Below are 22,761 nucleotides of genomic sequence, written 5' to 3'. Positions count from 1 at the left end.
TTCACACGAGCAGTGTGAAGTGCTGAAAGGAGGTCTGCGGGGAGAGCAGGTTTCCCCGACCCTCTCCGCAGATAAACCTCTACCCTTCCCTGGCGGGTGGATCGCCCACCCAGATGAGCGGCGGCTCACCTGGCAGCTCTAGGGTCCGGGCGCAGGGAAGCGCCACCATGTGGCGTCCCAATAATGCACTGCGTGAGTGTGCCAGCCATGGCTGCAAGCAGCTACTGCTGACATGCAGTCAGTTAGCCTGGTTAACCTGGGTTAAGCGGCAGGCTGCTTTAGAGGGCATGCCGCTGGGAGCTGGGTCCGCTGGGTCCGCGGTTCTGATGCTCAGTGAAGCCCTAGGGGCTTCCCTAGCCCGGTTTTCGCTGCTTGTGAGAATAGCTTCTGGGCTTTTCAGGTACATTCCAAATGGCTGGTGGTGGGGTGGGAAGGTTGTAAAGGCTTCTTGGTGCAGCTTATTGTCCGCTTAACATCTCCATCAACTAGCAGGATGAACAAGCTCAAGAGCAAAGGACGTTTCTCTGCCATCAAAGTCTGCCAACTGAGTTTAGCTTCCTCACCCTGCTTAATGATAGAGTCACCCTGCTATAAGATACCATTTTGACAAATAATTAAAAAAACAACAACTCATAGTCACTGGCTGACATGTGTGAGGCAACATGGGCAGTTCTGAAGTGCCCACACCACTAAAGGTATCTAAAGGAATGCCTGCAGTGTTATGGAAGAGGATGCACTTGGTACTCCTTAAAATTGCGCAATCACACTCTCATGGTGCTACATATATTATTTCCAGTGTATGTAGCAGTGCAGAGGTGCAATGGTGCAATTTTAAGTAGCAACAGAAGAGCCCTCTTCCACAACACCACGAACATTGCTTTAGACTCCTGCAGCGGCCTGAGCGATTCAGAACTGCCTGCATTGCTTTGCACGACATGTCAGCCACTGTGTTAGTTTTCATAGGCAAAATGAAACTGAAAGGTTGGAGACATTAATAGATCCTAGTTCAGCAGGCAGAGCCTGCTGCCAAGTGGAATGAAGGTCTCTCGAGATGGGGATGAGGTCCCCTATAAAGAAGGGGTTGTCATTTGTCACAATGGTATCTGAGAGTCTGTACCTGGCTGATCCTATCATTAGGCAGGGTGAGGAAACCAAACTCAGGCAGACTTTGGAGCATCATAAAAAGACAATTAATTGTTCATTATTTAGTTTATCCTTATATCTTTATCCCCATGGGGGCATTTGGTGGTTGGTTGGTTTTGTCACAGACCAAATTGTTTTGATCTCTGAATCTGTACCATGTGTTTGGTAACTGCAACTTTCCAAGAAATATAGGGGTATTTTGAGAAGGGTTGGAAGAGAGCGATTGGGTATCTCTGGACACTTGCTTGTTTTTAAGGGTTCCATTCTGTGATTAAACTACATCTGTTAGGAGTGTAATGGCCAGGACTCTGTGGAGGGACATGGAAGTAATCGGGATGGCAGAGATAAATGCTTCTCACTTCAAGAAGTGCATGGTATAAAAGACAGTTGTGAGAACCAGATGGTGAGATGTACAGCCAAGGAAAATCTTCAGAGTGAGAGTACAACTGGCAGGACCCAAGTGGCAGGACCCAAAGTGTGTGAATGTTGAGGGAGGTGGGGTGGTTTAAAGCACAGAATGGGAGATGAGCCCTCCTACCCTCTGTACTTCCCCCCACTCAAAACTGCTTTTTAAGCCATTTTTCTCCCGGGTGTAGGTTATTTCCAGTCTCAAGAGACCCATTAGAAGAAATCCAGCTTTAAAACAGAAAAAGCAATTTGGGAGGGGAGACATGGGCGAAAAGGGGGATTGAGCTCCTACTCCTGCTATGCTTTAAAGGTCCTCCCCCACCCCCGGCTGCTTTATAAGTATTTGATGCCATATATGCTTCTGCATGTAGGCCTACCACTCTCGTGTCTAGTTTGGCCTCATTCCTGTGCTCTCCTCAGGAGAACTTCCAAGACCCAGCACTGCTTGAGGATATTGCTGGTTAGGTGTGTTCCCTAACACCACTCCAATCCCCTTCATCTATGGAGACACTCCTAGAACCAAGCTGTGGGTGTCCTGCTTCCCCAGCCACATGAAACTAGTAGAATGCTCACACATTCTAGCCCTGTTCTGACGTTTTACATAATTACAGATTCAAAAGTGGGTCCAGAAGCCCCAGCCCAGCCCATTACTCACCCCTTCTACTTTGCCATTCATGATCACAGCAGCATTTGTCTGTAATTGTGATGGTGAGCTCTTCCGTGATCGGCAGTCTGGGGCAATCCAGGCTGCCAGTCATGGAAGTGAATGCCATCGTGGTTACGGCATTTCCCTCTGCATATGAATGTTGTTTCCACCATAAATGGCAAGATGGAAGCGGTGATCGATGATCAGGGCGGGACTTCCAGACCCAGTTTTGCCACTGTATTTGTGTATAGCGGTTGTGTGTAAAACATGAAAATAGGTCTTTTGATTCCCACTAAAGGTAAAGTGTGCCATCAAGTCGGTGTGGACTCCTGGCGCTCACAGAGCCCTGTGGTTGTCTTTGGTAGAATACAGGAGGGGTTTACTATTGCCATCTCCTGTGCAGAATGAGATGATGCCTTTCAGCATTTTTCTATATCACTGCTGCCCAATATAAGTGTCTCCCATAGTCTGGGAAACATACCAGCGGGGATTCAAACCAGCAACCTCTGACTTGGTAGTCAAGTCATTTTCCTGCTGGGCCATTAGGTGGCTGATTCCCACTATTTTGTGCTGAATCAAGAGCAACAACCACGGTGCTACAAAGCTATAAAACCTGGACATAAATCCTACCTGTTCTGTGTTTCTCTAGTGGACAAACATTGAAGGTTCTAACCGCCTTCTAAAGACATAGCTCTTTGTTAAAGTGTTTGCTCAGATCATGTTCAGGGCTTTGTCGCTCCCTAGGTGGTTCTACCACAAGCCCCATTGTGAAACAAGGGGCATGTGACCTAACTGTGCATCTGGAAGAGGGCGTGCAAGTTTGTCGGTTAGCGCAAAGACTTTGCTTTCGCTTTTCTAAGAACCTTTCTTGGTTTCAGCAGCTGGGTTTCAGAACTTAATTTGCAGTTGGCATGACAGTTAAAGCCAGTTTTAAAAATGCAGAGAAAAGGGAAAGCAGGGGGTGGGGTGGAGGAGCCCGTCTTCTAACCTTCAGTAGCATTATTGATATATTGTTACTTATGGACATTGGAACCAAGTGGTGGATCTGAATGTTGAGCAGACATATCCCAGGTGGTAGGGACACGTTCCCCTTTCTGCTGGTCTCTGAACAAGCCTTATCCTGACGGTTGCTCTGCATGCTTTTGATTTGGTGCTGTAGCGTGTTCCTGGAGTTTGAAGTGTCTCAAGGAAATATATTACTGTCTTTGAAAGGAATGTTTTGGGTGGAGTGTATCCAGGACCTAGACTTGGTGCGTGACTAACCATCTCATCATGCCCTTTGCCAAGGATTGGGACTGGCAAATGAAATCCAGCATGGTTCAGATGATACTCTTTATCCGGATGTGTTGATAAACTACACTCACAAGAAAGCTTTACAGCTGATCAGAATTCAAATAGTAGCTGTAGTAGTGGTGGTGGTAGTAAGTGCTTTTGTTGTTCCAATATGGTTTACTGTCATAAACAAAGCAGAGGGGACAACACAAACACACAGAAAAAGTCAGCAGTAGAAGAAAAAAGGTTAAAAAAACCTCACCGCAGATAACATCCATACTTTAAAGGGCAAGGAAAATTGAACCTGTGCATATGTAAAGTATAAAAAGAATATAACAAGAATTAATTTCATATTATAAAACCCCTCACTTGGTAGCATCAGGATTACTTAGGTTACTATGCCCTTAGCAGCTGACCAAGCAAAGCTTGCCACCTTCAGCAAAGTTGCCTTATCATGAGGGGCCATTAGAAAGCCCATCCACCCTGAGCACACCCAATATTGTCTGAATTCAAGTTGCACCAACCGTGCTGGTCCAGAAAGAAGAAGTCAGCTTTTGCACCATGTTGGCTCCTTTCCATCTTTGGGACCAACCTAGCAACTGATGTAACTGTTTTCCCCGCCAGCCCTCATTTGCTTATCTTATTTCTCTGTTTTAGGTCAGGTGAAAATGAGCTGCGAGTAGAGGACATCGCTCAGCCTGCCTGGACTGAAGGTAGGTCCTGCCTGGGTCTCTCTGATCTGGCAGTCTAAAACTGGACAGAAGGTGTCCCTGTGATCAGTGGGTATCAGGTGAACAACTTCAGCATATGGCTCTGCCTTATACTGGGACAAACCATTGGGCCTTCTAGTCCAGTACCGTCTATTCTGTTTGGAAGCTGCATGGCCTGAGGCAAGGGTCTTTCTTGGTTCTGCTGCCTGAAATATTTTCAACTGGAAAGGCCAGACATTGGACTTGGTGCCTTCTACAAGAGCCAGCGTGGTGTAGTGGTTAGAGTGCTGGACTAGGACCGGGGAGACCTGAGTTCAAATCCCCATTCAGCCATGATACTAGCTGGGTGACTCTGGGCCAGTCACTTTTCTCTCAGCCTAACTTACTTCACAGGGTTGTTGTGAGGAGAAACTTAAGTATGTAGTACACCATTCTGGGCTCCTTGGAGGAAGAGCAGGATATAAAATGTAAATAATAATGATAATAATTAATAAGTACATGGATGATCTGAAGTTGTATGGAAAGTCCCAGTCAGAAATCGAATCACTGCTAAACACTGTCCGTATATTCAGTAGTGATATAGCAATGGCGTTTGGACTAGACAAGTGCACTGCATTAATAATGAACAGAGGAAAAATAACAAAAACAGAAGGAATAGAACTGTGCAATGGAAGCAACAACAAGAACCTGGAAGAGAAAGAACATTACAAATACTTGGGGATACTCCAGGCTGATAACATTGCACACACTGAAGTTAAAAGAAAAATTGGAAGTGAATCAGGAGAGTTAGAAAAATCCTAAAGTCCAAACTCAATGGCGGGAACACCATACAAGACATAAACACCTGGGCTATACCTGTTATCAGATACACTGCAGGAATAATGGACTGGACCGAGGCAGAGCTAGAGACGCTAGATCGTAAGACCAGGAAAATGATGACCATCAATCATGCTCTGCACCCCCGCAGTAATGTAGATAGGCTCTACCTCCCTTGCAGCTCAGGTGGAAGAGGAATGCTGCAAGTCCATCAAACAGTAGAGGAAGAGAAAAGAGGCCTTGAAGAATATATATAGGACAGTGAAGAAAATGCACTTCAAATGGTCAATAATGAGGTCAATAATTCAACACCAATGAAACAAAGCAGGACTACAAGAAAGAAGTCAAGAACCAAGCAGAAAAATGGAAAAATAAGCCACTGCATGGTCAATATTTGCACAATATAAGTGGAAAATCAGACATCACCAAGACCTGGCAATGGCTTAAGAATGGCAACTTGAAGAAAGAAACTGAGGGTTTAATACTGGCTGCACAAGAACAGGCACTAAGAACAAATGCAATAAGAGCAAAAGTCGAAAAATCCACAACAAACAGCAAGTGCCGCCTTTGTAAAGAAGCAGATGAAACAGTGGACCACCTAATCAGCTGTTGTAAAAAGATCGCACAGACTGACTACAAACAAAGGCATGACAAGGTAGCAGGGATGATACACTGGAACATCTGCAAAAATACAAGCTACCTGTAGCCAAAGATTGGTGGGACCATAAAATTGAAAAAGTTGTAGAAAACGAAGATGCAAAAATATTATGAGACTTCCGACTACAAACAGACAAACATCTGCCACACAATACACCAGATATAACTGTAGTGGAGAAGAAAGAAAAACACGTTAAAATAATCGACATAGCAATACCAGGGGATAGCAGAATAGAAGAAAAAGAAATAGAAAAAATCACCAAATACAAAGATCTACAAATTGAAATTGAAAGGCTGTGGCAGAAAAAGACCAAAATAATCCCAGTGGTAACTGGCGCCCTGGGTGCAGTTCCAAAAGACCTTGAAGAGCACCTCAACACCATAGGGGCCACAGAAATCACCATCAGCCAATTACAAAAAGCAGCTTTACTGGGAACAGCCTATATTCTGCGACGATATCTATAACAATTGACAATACAATTCAGCCATCCCAGGTCCTTGGGAAGGACTCGGTGTCTGGATAAAACAAACCAGTCAATAACACCTGTCTGACTGTGTAAATAAATAATAATAATACGTATAAAGCAAGTGTTCTACTGCTGCACTAGGACATGCTGGGTCAAACTGCTGGATCCATCTACAGTAGCTCAGCATTCTGCCCATTTTGTTTGTTTGTTTTTATGTTTACATTTGTATCCTGCTCTTCCTCCAGGGAGCCCAGTGTGGTGTACATGGTTATTTTTATCTCACAACAGCCCTGTGAGGTAGGTTAGGCATATGCAGCAGCCAGTCAGACTTTGTCAGATGCCATAGGATACTCCCAAGATGGACATGATGGATTGTTATGCTTTTGGCTGTCATTTATTGTGGCCACTGGTGTACCTGCCCTGCATGTAATATGCAAGCATTGTTAATGTTGGTGGACATTGTATCCAATTCCTAAGCAGTAGCTTCTGCAGGTTAATTATCTGCTGCATGAAGAGGCTTACTTTTGTTTTAGACTGTTTAAATGCCCTTCCATTCTGTTGCTTTTAGTGTGTGTGGATATTTTTTTCTTTTTGCTCATACCAAGCTGAACTCTACTCTACTTATGTTTTTGTGTTTGTTTTTGTGTGTTTGTTTTATTAATTACACTTTTTGAATTTTCAAATAACTCCACATACATAATCTCAGTGGCTGACATGCTGTGCAGGCTTTTGAGGGCAAAGCAAGAGCTCTTTCCTTACAAGCAGCCAGGAAACTAACCATATGCAAGGGTTGCCTTGCAACACCATGCATGCAGTGGGGAAGCCATTTTAATTTATCTTCGCTCCTTGAAAAGGCCCTTTTTGCGTCCAGGAAGATGTCTGTGAGGGCTGCAGAGGGGGCAGTAGATATTTTCTGCCCCCTTCTTCCCCTACGAACACAAATCCCTGGCTGATATCCCAGGGATGCTCCCTTCCTACTGTGTTCCTCTCCAGGTCCTGCTCTTGCAGTTGGAGGCCCCAATAAAGTGGCTGTGTTCTTTGAAGGAAGCACAGATTTCCTATTAAATAAACTGTTTGAATTATTAATATACATGTGGTGGTATGAATAATTTTTAGGTAGCGTGTGTGTGTGTCCTGTGCTATTTGTGCCCAGCAGCAATGAATGCTGCTGGGCTGCAAACAGAAGGAAGTAATAGATAGATAGATAGATAGATAGATAGATAGATAGATAGATAGATAGATAGCATGGTGGCTTTGCTGCCACAAAAAAGAAAGTGCTGGATGGCCCCTTTTGAAATATGTATGTGTCAAGATGAAAAGGTTTGGGAAACGCTGTTCTAGGATGTATTGGAAAATTAAAAATTAACAAATCACTGGGTCCTGATAGCATTCTTCTGAGAGTTCTTAAATAACTCAAATGTGAAATTGCTGATGATATAGCAAAAATATGTAACTTGTGCCTGCAGTTGGGTTCTTTTCCAGAGGATCGGAAGAGAGCCAGTTTAACACCAATTTTTAGAAAGGATCTCGGGGCAACCCAGGAAATTACAGGACAGTTCGCTTAATGTCTGTTCTGGTTAAATTGTTGGAAATCATAATCAAAGGTAAAATTACTAAACATGTAAAAGAACAAGCCTTGCTGAAGAAGAAACAGCAGGGCTTCTGCAAAGGCAAGTACTGCCTTACTGAATAAATAAATTGTAGCTCTTTGGATCCTAACTAAAGTGTTTAATCTTATGTTTTCTGATTCATTAAATTATTTTTGTTTCATTTATGTGCTATCACTCAGAGATCTTTGGACATGGTGCATATTTTAGAAATCCACTGCAGGTAAAAAGAGCCAAAGAAATCAGGTGCTGGGGGCTTCCTGGCAGCTGTGTGCAGTCTGTCTCTTGCATAGCTTCCATGAACTGAATCTATTACATTGCATAAACAGCACTGAACTGAATAGAAGTTGCAGAGCAGCCCCATTTGGTGGATTATGCAGGAGCTACGCTCTAATGAATGCCGAATTATGTGAGGAGAAAAGTGAACTCTGACTTCCTTTCTCTCTCTTTCTTTCTTTCTTTCTTTCTTTCTTTCTTTCTTTCTTTCTTTCTCGTTGCTTTTTCTCTCTGCAGAAGGGAATACTGAAAGGGATCTGGCTAGCGAATCTCCCACCCTACCTTCACTGCAGCCCCAACTTCCTATGACACAGGTAAGGAGAACAAATCACTCTGAAGAGCCAGTCTTTATCACCACACTGAGGCTTCAAGGTTAGTGCCTGACATGCACACTACTGTGCCATTTGTGAGGAGGCAGAGGTGATTTTGAACAATCTCCCCTTCCCTCTGAAGCTTACTGTGCCTCCTGAAAATATGTCCCTGAGGGTTGCACAACCTTCAGGGACATATGTATAGGAGGTACAATGGGCTTCTGAGGGAAGGGGAAATAGTTGAAAATTGCCCTTTCTCTCACTCATACAATGGTGCGGTGGTAATATGAATGTCAGCCACTGTTGCACCACCGCAGTGCTAGTCCAGATGTCAGCCAATGGCCCATGTGTCACAGTTTAACATGGGCAGTTCCTAGCTACCTGTGCTACAGCAGCCACCTAATGAAGTATTGTTGGTCTTGTGCAAGAGGACAAATACTTAAACTAACATGCCCATTTGGAAATAAGGCAAGTACTGTTCCCAAAGTGCAGGCATGCTAGATTACGTTTTGCACTCTTGCACAAGACTGCTGATACTTCAGTAGAAGACTGCAGCCGCATGGGCAAGTGGGAACTGCCTGCATTAAACTGTGGAATGTGCGGGCCATTGTATTTATTTATGCACAGCTTATGCTGTCCAGGCAACAGACAGTGAGCCCTTTCTCATGAGCAGTGAGAAAGAGCAAGAGAGCTAGCAGGAAGGAAGCCTTAAAAAGCTTACCTCCCCGCAGACGACCAAGGGCTCCCTCTTTGGTGGGCAGATGGCCTGCCCAGATGATTACCGGCTGCTGCTGGTAGCTCGGAGGGCTGGGGGGCTGGGATGCGTTGCCCCACATAGCCCTGCCCTCCGGAGCTTCCATAATACACCACACAGTGCAAGTGTGCAGTGCATTCTGGGGATCTCCCCTCCCCTCCCCTCCCCTCCCTGAAGCTGGCCGGGAGCCCTGCAGGCAGACGATCACAAAAATGGGGATTAGGAGAGCGCTCACTCTCCTAACCTCCTTTTAGAGGGTGGCTATGGAGGTGGGTTTGCCACCAAGGCGTCACCGGGATTGGGCCCAATCCCAGTGGTACACATGTGCAGACAAAACCGGGCTGGGCTTCCTTAGCCCAGTTTTGCCTGCGCATGTGCATAGCTTCACTTTCTTATCTTATTCATTGTTGCATCAATTCTGTGAGTCTAGATCAGTTATTCCCATTCAACAGTTAAGAAAATGAGAAAACTTGCTCCCTCACTGAGATTTTCCCCACCTTCTAACAAGAAATGCTTAAATTGCTTTTTATTTTACCATGTCACTATGAGGACATCACACCAATCTCCATTATGCATGTTTACACTCTTAGTTACACCAGTTGCAGTCCTGTTCTAGTATGGGAGAAGAACTCTCACCACCAAGGAGAATCTGGAAACCATTTTTCTCTGTAACCAATATGGTGATAGGAAACTCACCATAGGCAGTCAAAACATTTTAGAGCAGTGTACCACATTTGGAAGCATCTTCACTGCATTCTTCTTCTGCATGATCCCCACCGCACATTAAGGTCATCAAGAGAGGTCCGTCTCCATATGCCACCGGCTCATCTGGCGGTGACTTAGGAGCAGGTCTTCTCTTCTTCCCAGGTCACTCCTGGGCTGTGGAATGCGCTCTCTATAGATGTTCATTGGTTAACATTTAAGAACATTTGAATGTTTTAAAGTGTTTTAACAGTTTTTTATTCTGTTTTTGTTGTGTTTATTTTTGTGAATCCCCCTAGCGCCTTTGGAGTCTGGCAGTATATAAATTGAATAAATAAATAATAAATAAATACATTCTGTCCTTTCTGGGATTGAATTCTGGAACTGTTGATTCTGTGGCTTTGCAGCAGAAGCTAGCTGAGCACAGCACTGACTGACTCTTGCCTATAATCAGTGGTGGAGCTAGGGAACAGAGGCATGGGTTCTGCCCCATCCCTGGCGACCCCACCATGCGTGTGCCCCAGTGAAGCCCTTTGTGCATGACATCACGTGCAAAAGGGGCGTGGCCACTCAAATCCTCGAGAGTTCATTCCCAACCAGCGTTTGCTGGCTGTGTGCATTTATTTTCCTCCCTCCAGCAAGGGAGAGAAAGGGAAATAAATGCACCCACCCAGCCAACACTAGCTGGGGACAAACTCCAGAGGGCTCACACATCCCTTCCATGGCTCACGGCCAGGTTCTTTGAACCTGACTGCTCAATAGTGGCTCTGCCCCTGCCCTCAAGAATCCATGCCCTCTCCCCCAATTTCAGACAAATTTTTTTTAAATGTTTTGTGTTTTTCTTTTATGATGGATACATGGATAAATGTACATGTCACACTTAAGAAAATAAAAAGCAGGCAGTCTGACTGAAGCATGAAGGTCAGGGGCGGGTGGCTGAGACTCAAAGTTGAACCAGCATTTGATTCCCTGCTATGTCCTTCTGTCAGTCAAACTGCAAAAATGGAAAGACTGAGGGAGGCACTGGGAGTTGTTACTAAGAAGAATATTTATGTACCTCTTTTCAACAAAAAATTCTCTATTTATGGTACATCTGCTTTCTCTCTGATAATGTGTACCTTTAATACCTCATTTGTTCAAAGCAAGAGAATAACATGCATCTATCCAACGACTTTAATTAAGTAGTTAACAATCCCGAGAGTCCCTGGTGAACGTAAGATGTCTCTCTTCTCAATGGCAAACCACAGGGGTTCCCAGTCTTGAGTCCCCAGATGGTGTTAGAGTGCAACTCCCATCATTGTAGCCACAACAGCCAACTGGTCTGAAGGTGGTGTCGGAGATAAACTAGGTGGCTGTTTTTTCCTCTGTAGGTGTGCAATTCTATTATTTATTATGGTTGATCTCATTTATTATTAAAGCAATCAGTACTTTACAGAGTACTATAGCAAAGAAGACAGGTCCTTGGCTTGAGGATCTTTTAGTGATGATCCTTGGCAGTAGCAAGATGGATGTCTTGGCTATGCTGTTTCTGTAGTTCCACAGGTACCTGTGAAGTTTGGATGGAAGATGCTTTGGAGATATAATCATATTCTGCTATTTTCCTTGTATATTTTTTCTCCTCCTCCTCCTCTTTGCCTAGATTCCAGAGCTCACAATCACCACCAACTCCCCAGAAAAGAAGGAGTCTTCGAAAGACCGTCTTGTGGATTTCATTGACTCCCCACAAGCACTCACTTTCAAGGTCCACCCTACATCCTACGAGGAGCTGAAAGTGCCATGGGGCTTGGTGCTGGGAACTGACACCCATCCCTTGGGACAGTTGGATGTACCCGAGTTCAACAGGTGCGACCTCACTACAGAGGGATCCTTTATGGAGGAGTGCATGGAGGAGCAGCTGAGAAAGTACCAAGAGATACCCTACCGCTTGGAGGAAGATGCCATAGACCGGGAGCTGGAGCAGCTTTATCTGTCACACTTGAGCCGTCTCCGAGCAGAAGAGCTTGGAGGAAGAAAAGGGGAGTGGGCCGAAGAGGGCTCCAGCAATCCCAGCAGCCCTGCGCCATCTCTCATTGCCTTACGGCAGAGTGTCTTGACTGACCGTGACCTTATAGTCAACTGGACAGGCCCTGAGAGAGCACTGAACAGCTCCCTGGCAGAGGAGATCACGCTTCACTATGCCAAGCAGCGGGGCGATGACTCCAGAGACAGTGAGGAGGAGGGATTCACACCAGGGTATGCCACCCTGGCACCGCCTGAACTGGTGGGAGCGGGCCGTGACAGCCCACCAGTTTTGCTAGAAGGCTGCTTTCTAAACCACTTGGAAGAGGGAAGTGCCCAGCAGAGCCCGACTAAGGATCCTGACTCCTTTGTCAACTTGAGAGTGATGTCAACCAACACATTACGGCCTACTGCTCAGGAGGCCATGGTGATGCCCTTGGTAGTCCCAGCACGGACACTAGTCCCCCTACCAAAGTGGCCCACAGATCTGCCATCCAGCCCTCTAGGTGCCCAAGGACAGAGCAAGAGCCAGGGCTTCTTGATAGGGCAAGGCAGCCTCTGGCTGGGCGAGGGGCTTCATGTCCACAAGCCACCCAAAACCAATCCCAGCTCTCACAGTGAACTTGAAAAGATCTTGACACGCTCCCTGCGGTTTCTCAGCCTCTTCGTCTTCCTGCCTGTAGTCTTCAGCAGCTGCATGCCCCTGGTGGCTGTTACGCTTTACCTTCTCCTGGATTGGTTCTCATAGTTTGGCATATCTCCTTGAGGTATCAAAGGGTCCATGAGGGGATCTTCTGTGGCTTGGCTCCATCGCTGTTTCTTCTGAACACAATGGTTGAGAGAGAGAGAGAATTCAAGTCAAACCCTTTTGAGAGATCATGACATGTCTACTCAAAATTTTCCAAAGTTCAGTGCACTTTTCTTATATTTTTGTGAAATCATCTGATGATAAAGGTGGGTTTTGAGGGGGCAAATGCATTATTTATGACCATCCATAAGAAAATGATCACAGCTGGCTCCAAAAGACAGCAAGGTTGGTCAAGGTTCATGATGCCCAGTTAGTAGCAAAAGGCCCACCACTGCCCCAGGAATACCACTATTCTTCACTTGACACAAAGCCTCAAGAATGTCAGAGGCAGTCTGAGGGAATTCTCAGTTTACCTGCCCTGTCAATTCCAGATTAAGGGGACTCACTGAGAATGCCTTGGCTGAGATCTCCCCCTCCAATCCTGGAAATCACTCTGTGACATTTCCCCAATTTTTTTCTCGTATAGGTTTGTAGGAGGCATCTATGATAGAAAGAACTGCATTTTGCTTCCTTAAAAATGAAAAATTTCCCTTATGAGATTTGGCAGACTTTTAAATCTGATTTATTTAGCCTTCCTCATTCTGGTGTTTTGCATTCAAAGGCCGAAATCCTAAGCATACTCACCTGAGTCCTAGTAACTAATCTCTGAGTAAAAAGCTTTAGATCTGAGGTGAAAAGTTACTTAAAATTCCACATTCTTTTATTCTTTTTTTTTAAAGGGATAAAATATATAAATGTATCTATATACTTAAAATATGCTCCATGAGCAGGGTTTGACCTGTTGCTTGTTTTGCGAAGAAGCAAATATATATATATATATATATATATATATATATATATATATATATATATATATATATATGGATAAGACTAAGCTCCTTGAAAATGCTAACCAATAAATCAAACATTCACAATTTTAAAAACTCACTAATTTACAATAGCAATGTAATTTTTTTTAAAGAGGACTTTAAAAAAAAAGTCAAAATAGTTTTACAAATCTCTGTGTACAGTGTTCCCATTCTGTATATAATATAATGCAGAGCTTGGCAACTGAATTCCTGGGTGAGCTGGATCTTGGGGGAGCCATTGACTAATAACCCAGGAGATTCTACCCTACAGATAAAGGAGATTGGTGAAGGGAGCAGAAATGGTTAATTCAGTTTCTATTCTGCCCCTTCTTCAGGGCTAGGGACAAGTAACAATGGTTATAAATAAAACAGAACACATATTTTTAAAAATAACCCAATTGAACTCAAGTTGCCCCTTGCCTGCTTAAACCTGATCACAGAGGGACTTTTTACAATAGGGTTTAACAAACCAGTCTACATGGCAGCCAGTATATGAGCTACCATTTTCTTTAGTGCTTTGTGTGAAAACAGACAAATTTACAACTCCCTCCCCCTTCTCCAAAAGCCAATAATAATTTTTAATTGTTGGGAGCCAGAAGGTTGTTGACATATATTTTTAAAAGTGGACTGTGTCCACTAGGACACAGTCCAGTGGGATGTTCTCCTTCGCAAGCCCTACTGAAATGAATGGGAGCCGTTCAAGAATATGGTAATACTTTTGCACAGTTCCCATTCATTTTAGTGCGGCTTGTGCAGAAGAATTTCCCACTGAATTGTGCCCTCGATTCCCATAATTTCACGTTGTTTTTCCAAAATATGCAAACAGAAAGATGCTTTTCATTCCAAATAGGGTGGTGACATTTTCAGTGTCCATCAAATGCTTGCAAAATTCAGCTGCTGCCATTCCAGATGGTCTCCGAATTCCATTCATGCCACAAGCCTGAGCCACATCCCAGCTTCTTAGTGAGAACCTTCAAACTACTGACTCCATCTCCGCTTTAAGGAGCCCTTTCTGCTCACAGATCCACCTGTATTTCTCTGCCACCAGCAGGGTCCACCATAGAGGACCATAGGAAAGCTCCCTAAAACAGATGGCCCTGTATTTATTTTTGTACCTGGTGGGAAAGTTTGACCTTTTCTACCATAGAACTCACCCCAAGATAGAGAAATTTTATTTATTAACCACTAGTAGCGCAAAACCAGACTGGCGGGTTTGCAGAAGATAAAAAATAATTTATTATTCTGTATCTCTGTATGTGTCTGCGGCAAAACAGTAGATTGGAAACATCCTGTCTTCATGTGCAATAGGCTGAATTGGCATTGAACCCGCCATGGAAAGACAACCCAACCACCATGCTGCTCAACATGCTTCGTTACTTCCTCTTGAATGTTGTGCTGTCAACAGCTGCTGTGATATAGTTTGTGAGGCCTTGTGGAGGAAGAGGGAGGTGTTTGTGTGGGTTCCAAGGTCAGTTCCCTCTGCTGATCCAAACTTGGCCCTGCTTCACCTATCCAAAGGTGAATGCTCTTATCTAGGGAATGTAGGTGTTTTCAGAAGGTGGAATGTTGTATGTGCTTCTTTAATGGAGATCAACCCTGATCTCATAGTCAATGAAAAACTCTGTATACACCAACTGGGAACTGAGATCAGAATGTAACTAGCAGTCACAGCTCGGGGTGTGTGTGTGTTTGTGTACGTACGTGTATGTGTGTGTACGAGTGTGCTCGTACATTTGTTGATTTGTCCATTGGTTATGGCCTTCTTTTCTCCACTGTTTTCTCTTCTGCCTTAGTTAACCTGTCTAATCCCCCTATCATTGACCTATGCTTGTGCAAATATGTCTGGAGACTGTTCCACCTCGCAGCAGAATTGAAAATCTTTCGACCCATCCACCTGGCTGCACGAGGTCTGTTCCATACATCTGCAGAGGCATTCTATGAAACCAGAGACATCCTTGCCACAAGACCTGGTGAGGGGGCTGCTTCAGTCAGCAGATTTGGATCACTATTAAAGGCTGTGGTGTAGGTGGCAGACAGATCTAGCACTTGAAGCAGAATCCACCAGGACATTTTCCTACACAAATCACACTGAAATGACAAGGAATTTCACAAAAGCAGCCCTGTGCTCTGCTACTGCTCCTGTTCATGTCAATGCTGCTCATGCAAAAGAACTTCCCAGTGGATTGTGCCCTGTATTAATTAGTAGAAGGGGAGAGATGCCATTGGGATTGTTCTGCACCAGCTACCAAAATGTATGGGACCATACCTTGGTGGAAACCAAACTAGTTACATTGCACAGAGTGCGGTACGTTTTGGGTTTTGATGGTTCTCAGGCTTAGTTCTCACTGAGGTAGTCAACCTGAGCCTGGGGTGGACCACTTCAGACTGCAAGTGACAGATCACACTGTGTGAAGAGAGAGATACTAGTGCTACTAGATACAGGGGGTGTCCTGGGTTTGAATCTCTGCTCGCCATGAAGGGTGATCTTGGTTTGTCACAGCTAAGCCTTGCCAAAATACTGAGTTTTACTTTTTTGTATGGATGAACATTCAGTTGTGTGAGCCTTTCACCTGCAGTCTGAGGTGGTATAGCCAAAACACAGGATTACCACATCAGTGAAAACTAGATCTCAGTGCATGAACAAAAAACCCCATGTAGAATCACTTGAACCAGCATTCATGCACAGAGCTTTTGTCCCAATGTGTTCCTGTTACATCCTCTGTACTATCTATCCCTTCATTAATAATGTCTTCATTTTACAAAAGTCAGCCATTTGCCTTCTCCTAACAGGAATAATCATAAACAACCCAGTAGGAACTGTATAGCGTTTGGATATTAAACATTACTATGAACGTCATGTCTGGGTTCATCAAAGAAAGATCTGTTGTCACGTGCAGCCTAAGCCAGGCTATGGAAGCCCAGCCTGGGTTAGGCTGCACGTGAAAACCACCAGGATCGGGCGTGATCCTGGCGGGGCAGTGCTACCTAGCTCGGCTTTTTAGCCCGGCTGTTAGCCTGGGTTAACTGTGCCAAAACACTGTTAGCCCAGGCTCCAGGATCGCATGTCTCCTTGGGCTTCATTTAGCCCATAGAGACACAGAGACAGGCACCTAGAGCACCCGTCTCCTGAGGGAATCCCCCAATGCACCACGCTCAGCACACAGTGCATTGTGGGATACCCGGAGGCTGGGATGTGTCATCCCAGCCTCCAAAGCTCCACGCTGCCTAATACAGCAGAGGATCATCTGGGAGCATGGTTCACCCTCCCAGCAATAATACATGGATCATCGGGGGGGGGGGAGGTAAGCTTTGAGAAACCTTCCCCCCACCCGCCTGGCCATATGAATGCCCCCAAAGCCTGAATGTAATGTGTGTACAATGTTAGCCTGTTATTATTGACACTCTTGACTGTAACGTGTGAACAGCTTACAGATTGTATTAATATATTTTGGGCCCTGAAATGGATAACATAGAATCAACAATTATAGGCAGTCCTCAACTTAAGATGCTCCAAGTAAAGACAAATAGAACTTAAGACATTGGTAAAAACACCACCTCATTTTAACTTTACAACACTCGCTTTGGGAGAGGAGGTGCCGCTAGATGGCTAAAGGAGGAGGAGGAGGCGACAATGGTGGCTCAGGCTCACATTGTCATTGAGACTGGCAGTTCTGCTGGTAGTTGTTGCTGCATCTGAGGCTGTGGAGGGATTGGCTGACTCACCTGTCCAAGAGCCCCCCTCCCTGCTGCTGCTGCTGCCGCAGCTGTTTTCATACCTCCTCCTCCTCCAGGCTCAGCTGCTGTTATGTGATGGTGAGAGGGAAAGAGCCTGACCGACTCCCAGCCCATACGCCATGTTCCTGCCCACCATCCTTCATGCCCTGCCCCAACGATTTTCCAGGAGGAGAAGGCAAACTGCTCAGCTGCCTCCCTTCTGCCCCCAGAAAAGTGAGAAAGAACCAGGAAGGAAAGGGAGGGGCTGGCAAGGGTGAGCAACTTCTGGTCCTCCAACATCAACTTATCTGCTGCATGTCTGTGACTGATACATCACCTGCTTTGACAGCAGCAGAAATATATATAACATATATAATATATTGACATATATAATATATCCAGCAGGAACCAAGCCTCCAAGTATAATATTGTTTCCTATGGGAAAATAGGTTCCCAGTTAAGACATTTCAACTTAATACAGTTTTGATTTCAGGAACTGTAATGATTGCAAAAGGTAAACTGCTTCCTTCAGAGTGCTCAGGGCAACAGTCATGTCATTCCATTTCATTCTCACAACCACCCTGAGCGGGTGACTTGCCCAAAATCACCCCAGTAAGCAGGGATGAACTTGGGCCTTCCCTGAGCAAATCTGACATCTACAACACAACACGATGAACCTTAGTTTCCTTTGCTCCAGGAAAGAATGTCTTTCCATCACTTGACCATACCTCACTTGCTCATCTTAGCAAATTCTTTAAGACTCTCCAACATTACAATATGGAAGGTTTCTTCAACCTTGACTTTCTGAGCTTCAGAATTGTGATCACTTGCCCAAGTTGTTATCCTCGGAGACTTCTAAGAAAACCCTATCAGCTATCCTCACCCACATGATGGTGAGCCAATGCTTCATGGTCACCCAGGTGGCACGTCTTGAGAGAGCTGGTATAGTGTGGTAGAGAAGAGTGTAAGAGAGGGAATCCCTGGTTCAAAGCTCATTTCATCCATCAACTCACTAGATGGCCATCACCTCACCTCACCTCTCTATCCCACCATCTGCAATATGGGGACAGTACTATTGGCCTAACTTTAAAACCAGCACAGTGTAGTGGTTAGAGTATCAGACTAGGACTTGGGTTCAAATCCCCACTCAGCTATGAAAACTCACTGGGTAACTGGCCCAGTCCAGCTCAGACTCGTAAAGATAAAATGTTGGATGGGTATGAATGATGCTCTGAGTTCCTTGGAAGAAGGGTGTGATTAAAATTTAATGAATATCTTATAGTATTGTTGGAAGGGTTACTGATATGTATAAAGCACCTTGAGCACATGGGGAAAACACCAAGGCTGTGATCCAACCAAAGTTAGTTGCCTTTCAGGTCCATTCAGATCAATGAGACTCTATGGCCATGTTCTTACGATCAGTTCAGATTCCGAGCCATGAGCACTCCCCAAAACCACACATGTGGCAGAGGAAATCCTGGTTGGAGGACTGAGAAGTGATTGTGTGCAAGGTGTGGTGGTAGTCGGACACAGTGCTGAGCCAATATGGGCCGTCTTAGATCTGACATATGATGGCTCATTGTGGTGCCCAACTACCTTGCACACTATCACTTTCTGATCCTCCAACTGAGATTTCTACTGCCGCACACATGGTTTTCAGGAGTACACAAGGCTCTGAATCTTGGCTGGCTGCTCATCAGACTAACTTTCTTGATTGTAAGAATGTGGCCTATGGTTTCAACAGGGCTTCAGCATGACTAACTTTAGTTTAGGTGATGTAATTAAGATGATGTAGTAGCTAAGAGGGTGTGTCCAGCTCAAATCTCACCTTAGCTTAGGTGACCGTAGAGAAGCCACAATCTCTCGGCACTCCATCCCCTTGCAATGTGGAGATCGTAATGCTGGCTTTGCGAGTCTTACTAGGATAGTGTGTGGATAATGCAGGATGTTGTATATTATAGAACCGCCCAGAGACGTAAGTTTTGGGTGGTACAGAAATATGATAAAATAAAATTATCCTAGTAATAGGAAAATAATTTGCACATTCTAAAGCAATATATACAAATACTGACTGACATCCTAATGGTGTTCTTGTGCTGTGAACTGTGCAAAGTTGTGGTGCTCCATAATGTTGCACAGCTGCTATTACAAGACCTCCAGGAATCAGGATGTATACAAGGTTGCACTATTTTATTTTATTTTATTTTATTTGTACACCACCCCAAACTCATCTCTGGGCAGCTTACATCAACATAAAACAAATCAAAACCTTAAAATAGTTTTAAACCACATCTAGTTAAAAGCTTGAGTGAATAGATGTGTCCTTAGAGACTTTTTTAAAGTTGTCAGAGATGGGGAGGCTCTCATTTCAGCAGGGAGTGCATTCTAGAGTCTTGGGGTGGCAACAGAGAAGGCCTGTCCCTGTGTAGCCACCAGGTGAGCTGGTGGCAACTGCAGACGAACCTCTCCAGATAATCTCAATGGATGAGTGAAGAAGACGTTCTCTTAAACGAATGTTGCAATAACGTGTACAACTATAAGGCTGTGCAACTGTCATTGCTCTATAGTGTTGTGTAACTTGTCAGCATCTTCTGCTAGTGCAAGGACTAGTTTTGAACATAGGTTCCTTTATTTGCATAAAATTCTTGCATTGCATCCTTAAGGTAGCACAACAGCATTATACTAGCACAACACTAGTCTGGAATGCAAGCTCCAGACACAGCAGAATTCACCTGTGCACTATCCTCCTGCAAGTACAACGCTAGTCAGGATGTTGGCCACCAAGTGTTATTATTTGAACTATATCTGTGGTAAACAGCCCAGAGACGTGAATTTGAGGCACTATACAAATATACCAGATAAGTGATCCTAGCTCCAAGGTGACTTAAAAAATTTTTCCCCCAAAGCTGAACGGACTAAAAATCTCACAATTGGAATGTATTTGTCTGACTTCTGGATTGTTGAGATTTTAGAAAGTCTCATGGTACGTAGCTGTTCTTTCTTACCAGTAGTCTGATCTGTTATGGTTAGGGGGTTATTTATTCCTTCAATTATGTGGCTGATTTTCTAGTCTGATCTAATTTCTTCCTCTGGTATGGCAAACCATCCATATGCATCAATCTGCAACAAACACAAATTGCCTGTTTAGTAAGCAAAAAACAGTGCAAAGAGTTTCACATGCCATGTGTAAGCCAGCAATTGGTGCTTGTGGTGGCTTTGTCCACAGGACTGATGTCCATGCAGTGGGGAAAGGTGTCACATTAATTAAGCTCCAGGAGTGGTCCTATGAACTAGACCTCATACTCGGGCACTTACAGTGCCTTGAGCATGCAGGATAAGATTAATCACAACTCAGGAGAACTAGCACAGGTATAGTGTGTCTGTAGCATACCCACACTGAAACTGTTCCCCTCCCCCAAGCCTAGCATCCTCTCACTTTTGGGATTACTCTGTAGTTTGCAACTGGATTTCCCTCCAGCCTGGAAGCCTTACTTAGAGATAATGTTCTTCAACAGAGAACTATTTTCTGTGGGAGCAGATATGTATAGGATAGAAAACAGAGGATGGCTGGGAATCTCTTTTTCTGTTGTGTACCCACTGACCTTTGACACTAGCTGTGGGGCTAGTGGGTACATGTGATTTCAGAGTGTGTGTGCGTGTGTGTGTGTGTGTGTGTGTGTGTGTGTGTGTGTGTGTGTGTACATCATCTGAGCTGTGCCTGCATTGGAAGCACTAATAAAAAAACATCCTGGCCACAGCACTTGTGTCCCTGGAAATTTTTGGGGAAATGCTGCAGGGTTGGTATCTGCTGAGCCATGTGACTAACAGTTTACTTTAGGAGTTGACTAAATTCTTCACTGTGTTAAGAGGGGAAACACTTCAAATTGCAGTTGTTGCCTTCCCTGCTGCCCTCTTCCCTTCTCCCTTGCATCAGTCAGTGCCTCAAGATGCGAGCTGGAGAGGGTATTTCTGTTCAGTAACATACTGAGGGCAGATCTGCTCCAAAATGGATGGCACATTAACTGGCATGGCTTCCATCCAAAGAATCCTGAGAAAGAGTTTGGTGGGAATTCCCTGTTAAAGATCCTCAGTCCTTTGTCTGCAGCTCCCTGGGGGGAGGGATTGCATATGCAACTAGTTTAAGGCTGCAGTCTTGTGCATACTTAATTTGGGATTAAGTGCCATTGAACACAGTGGGCCTTATTTCTGAGTAAATATGCATAGGATTGCATGATCAGTCTTTAATATAGATGTACTCTGAAGGAACTGGTCTCCTGTTATTGGCAGCACCATATCAGACCTGGAGCTGTACCTGATAAATCCTGGTTGCTTTTTAAAATTGCGCCTCTTGCCACAAGTTACATGGGCTGTGTTGGGAGGGAAAGGCTATTCTGTAATCAGAAAACAAAAAGGAGTCAATAGGATCGAAACTATTCTTAGCTATTTGTTGCTTTACAGGTACCTTTCAAGCATCTTCCCTGAGGATTGGTAGGTTCAGTCAAGAGACAGTTTGTTGGAATGCTTTCTGAGTGCCAGGACCCCATCCTGGAATATGTGAAATAACAAAGAAAATAGTGCCTTTGATACATAAGAGTGTCTTTTTCAGGTAGCCCTAAGCCTTGGCAACTCTGCCCCTTCAGTCTCATTTGAGAGAGAGTCCATCCACACTCAACATGAGACTAAACAGGGGGGGTAAGCAACTTAAGATTACAAGAGCATTTCATTGTATGAACAAGCCACCCAGGAAGGCTGGACAGTGCCCTTCTATGGTGATTTTCAAGGAAAGGCTGGAAGCATTTGTATGGAGCTATTTTAGCTTTAGAACATACTGCCTCATTATGAGTAGTGCCTCTTAAAGGTAGCTGTATAAAGGGCCACTATTCTGGTTGGTTTGTTATTTGCAGCCTAAGATTTTATGCTATAGCAGGACACTGTTTAGATTGAATATTTACTTACCACTTTTCATCATCAACAACAAAAATTCTTAAAACAGTTTACACTGTGAACGGAATTAGAAGATGGTTCCCTATCCCCAAAGGGTTCGCAATCTAAACAGAAGAGAGACTATTATGCTGGGCAGAATAAGGAAGGTTGTTCTTCCCCTTCGAAATAAGAACCACCACTTGAAAAGGCGCCTCTTTTTCCCAGTTGGCAGGAGTAATTAGCAACCTGTGGTCCCTTAATTAATGCCACTGTATGCCCCTCACGCTTTGGCAGCACTGATGGGAGAAAGAAAGTGAGGTGCAAGTGGCTGAGCAGCATCTCAGGGGCTTAACAGCAACAGGACTTGGAGGGATGAGACATCCCCACTCGCTTAACCTCCTCCTCTCAAAGTGCCCCCCCCCCGCCCCACAGTTGCTGGCCAGGCCTTCCAGCCGCCGCATGGGAAAGCTCTTGAATGCCTTCTTCTGAGTCAGAATTCAGTGGCTGCATTTGTGCTGTGTGTGGCCCAATCCAGCGACACTTTCTGCCGGCCTGCAGGAGAAATGTGGACACAGCCAAGTGGGGATACAGTGGTGGTGGCGGCGGTGGTATTCACTTGACTTTTCCCACGGTAGAAGTTTCCCTTCTGCAGGCTGCTCAGCATTTGTATCTGTGGGGCCTTGGCGACCAAGTATTTCAAA

The 22,761-nt window shown here is 44.7% G+C and overlaps 1 protein-coding gene across 1 annotated transcript in view; it reads left to right on the top strand.

Annotated features, from left to right (window-relative positions):
- The window catches only part of PPP1R3F (protein phosphatase 1 regulatory subunit 3F), a 39,023-nt gene extending 18,129 nt beyond the window's left edge, over positions 1 to 20,894 (top strand). Inside the window, exons 2-4 of the mRNA XM_053298970.1 lie at positions 4,127 to 4,182; positions 8,240 to 8,316; positions 11,409 to 20,894. Of these exons, the coding sequence (XP_053154945.1) occupies positions 4,127 to 4,182; positions 8,240 to 8,316; positions 11,409 to 12,515 (1,240 nt within the window). The 3' untranslated portion in view covers positions 12,516 to 20,894. The remainder of the gene's footprint in view (positions 1 to 4,126; positions 4,183 to 8,239; positions 8,317 to 11,408) is intronic.
- Positions 20,895 to 22,761: the final 1,867 nt, after the last annotated feature.

This window comes from Hemicordylus capensis, chromosome 2 (assembly GCF_027244095.1).
Source record: "Hemicordylus capensis ecotype Gifberg chromosome 2, rHemCap1.1.pri, whole genome shotgun sequence".
NCBI classification, from domain to species: domain Eukaryota; kingdom Metazoa; phylum Chordata; class Lepidosauria; order Squamata; family Cordylidae; genus Hemicordylus; species Hemicordylus capensis.
The sequence above is the reverse complement of the archived record's forward strand: the minus strand, read 5'-3'. Positions and strand labels throughout refer to the sequence as shown.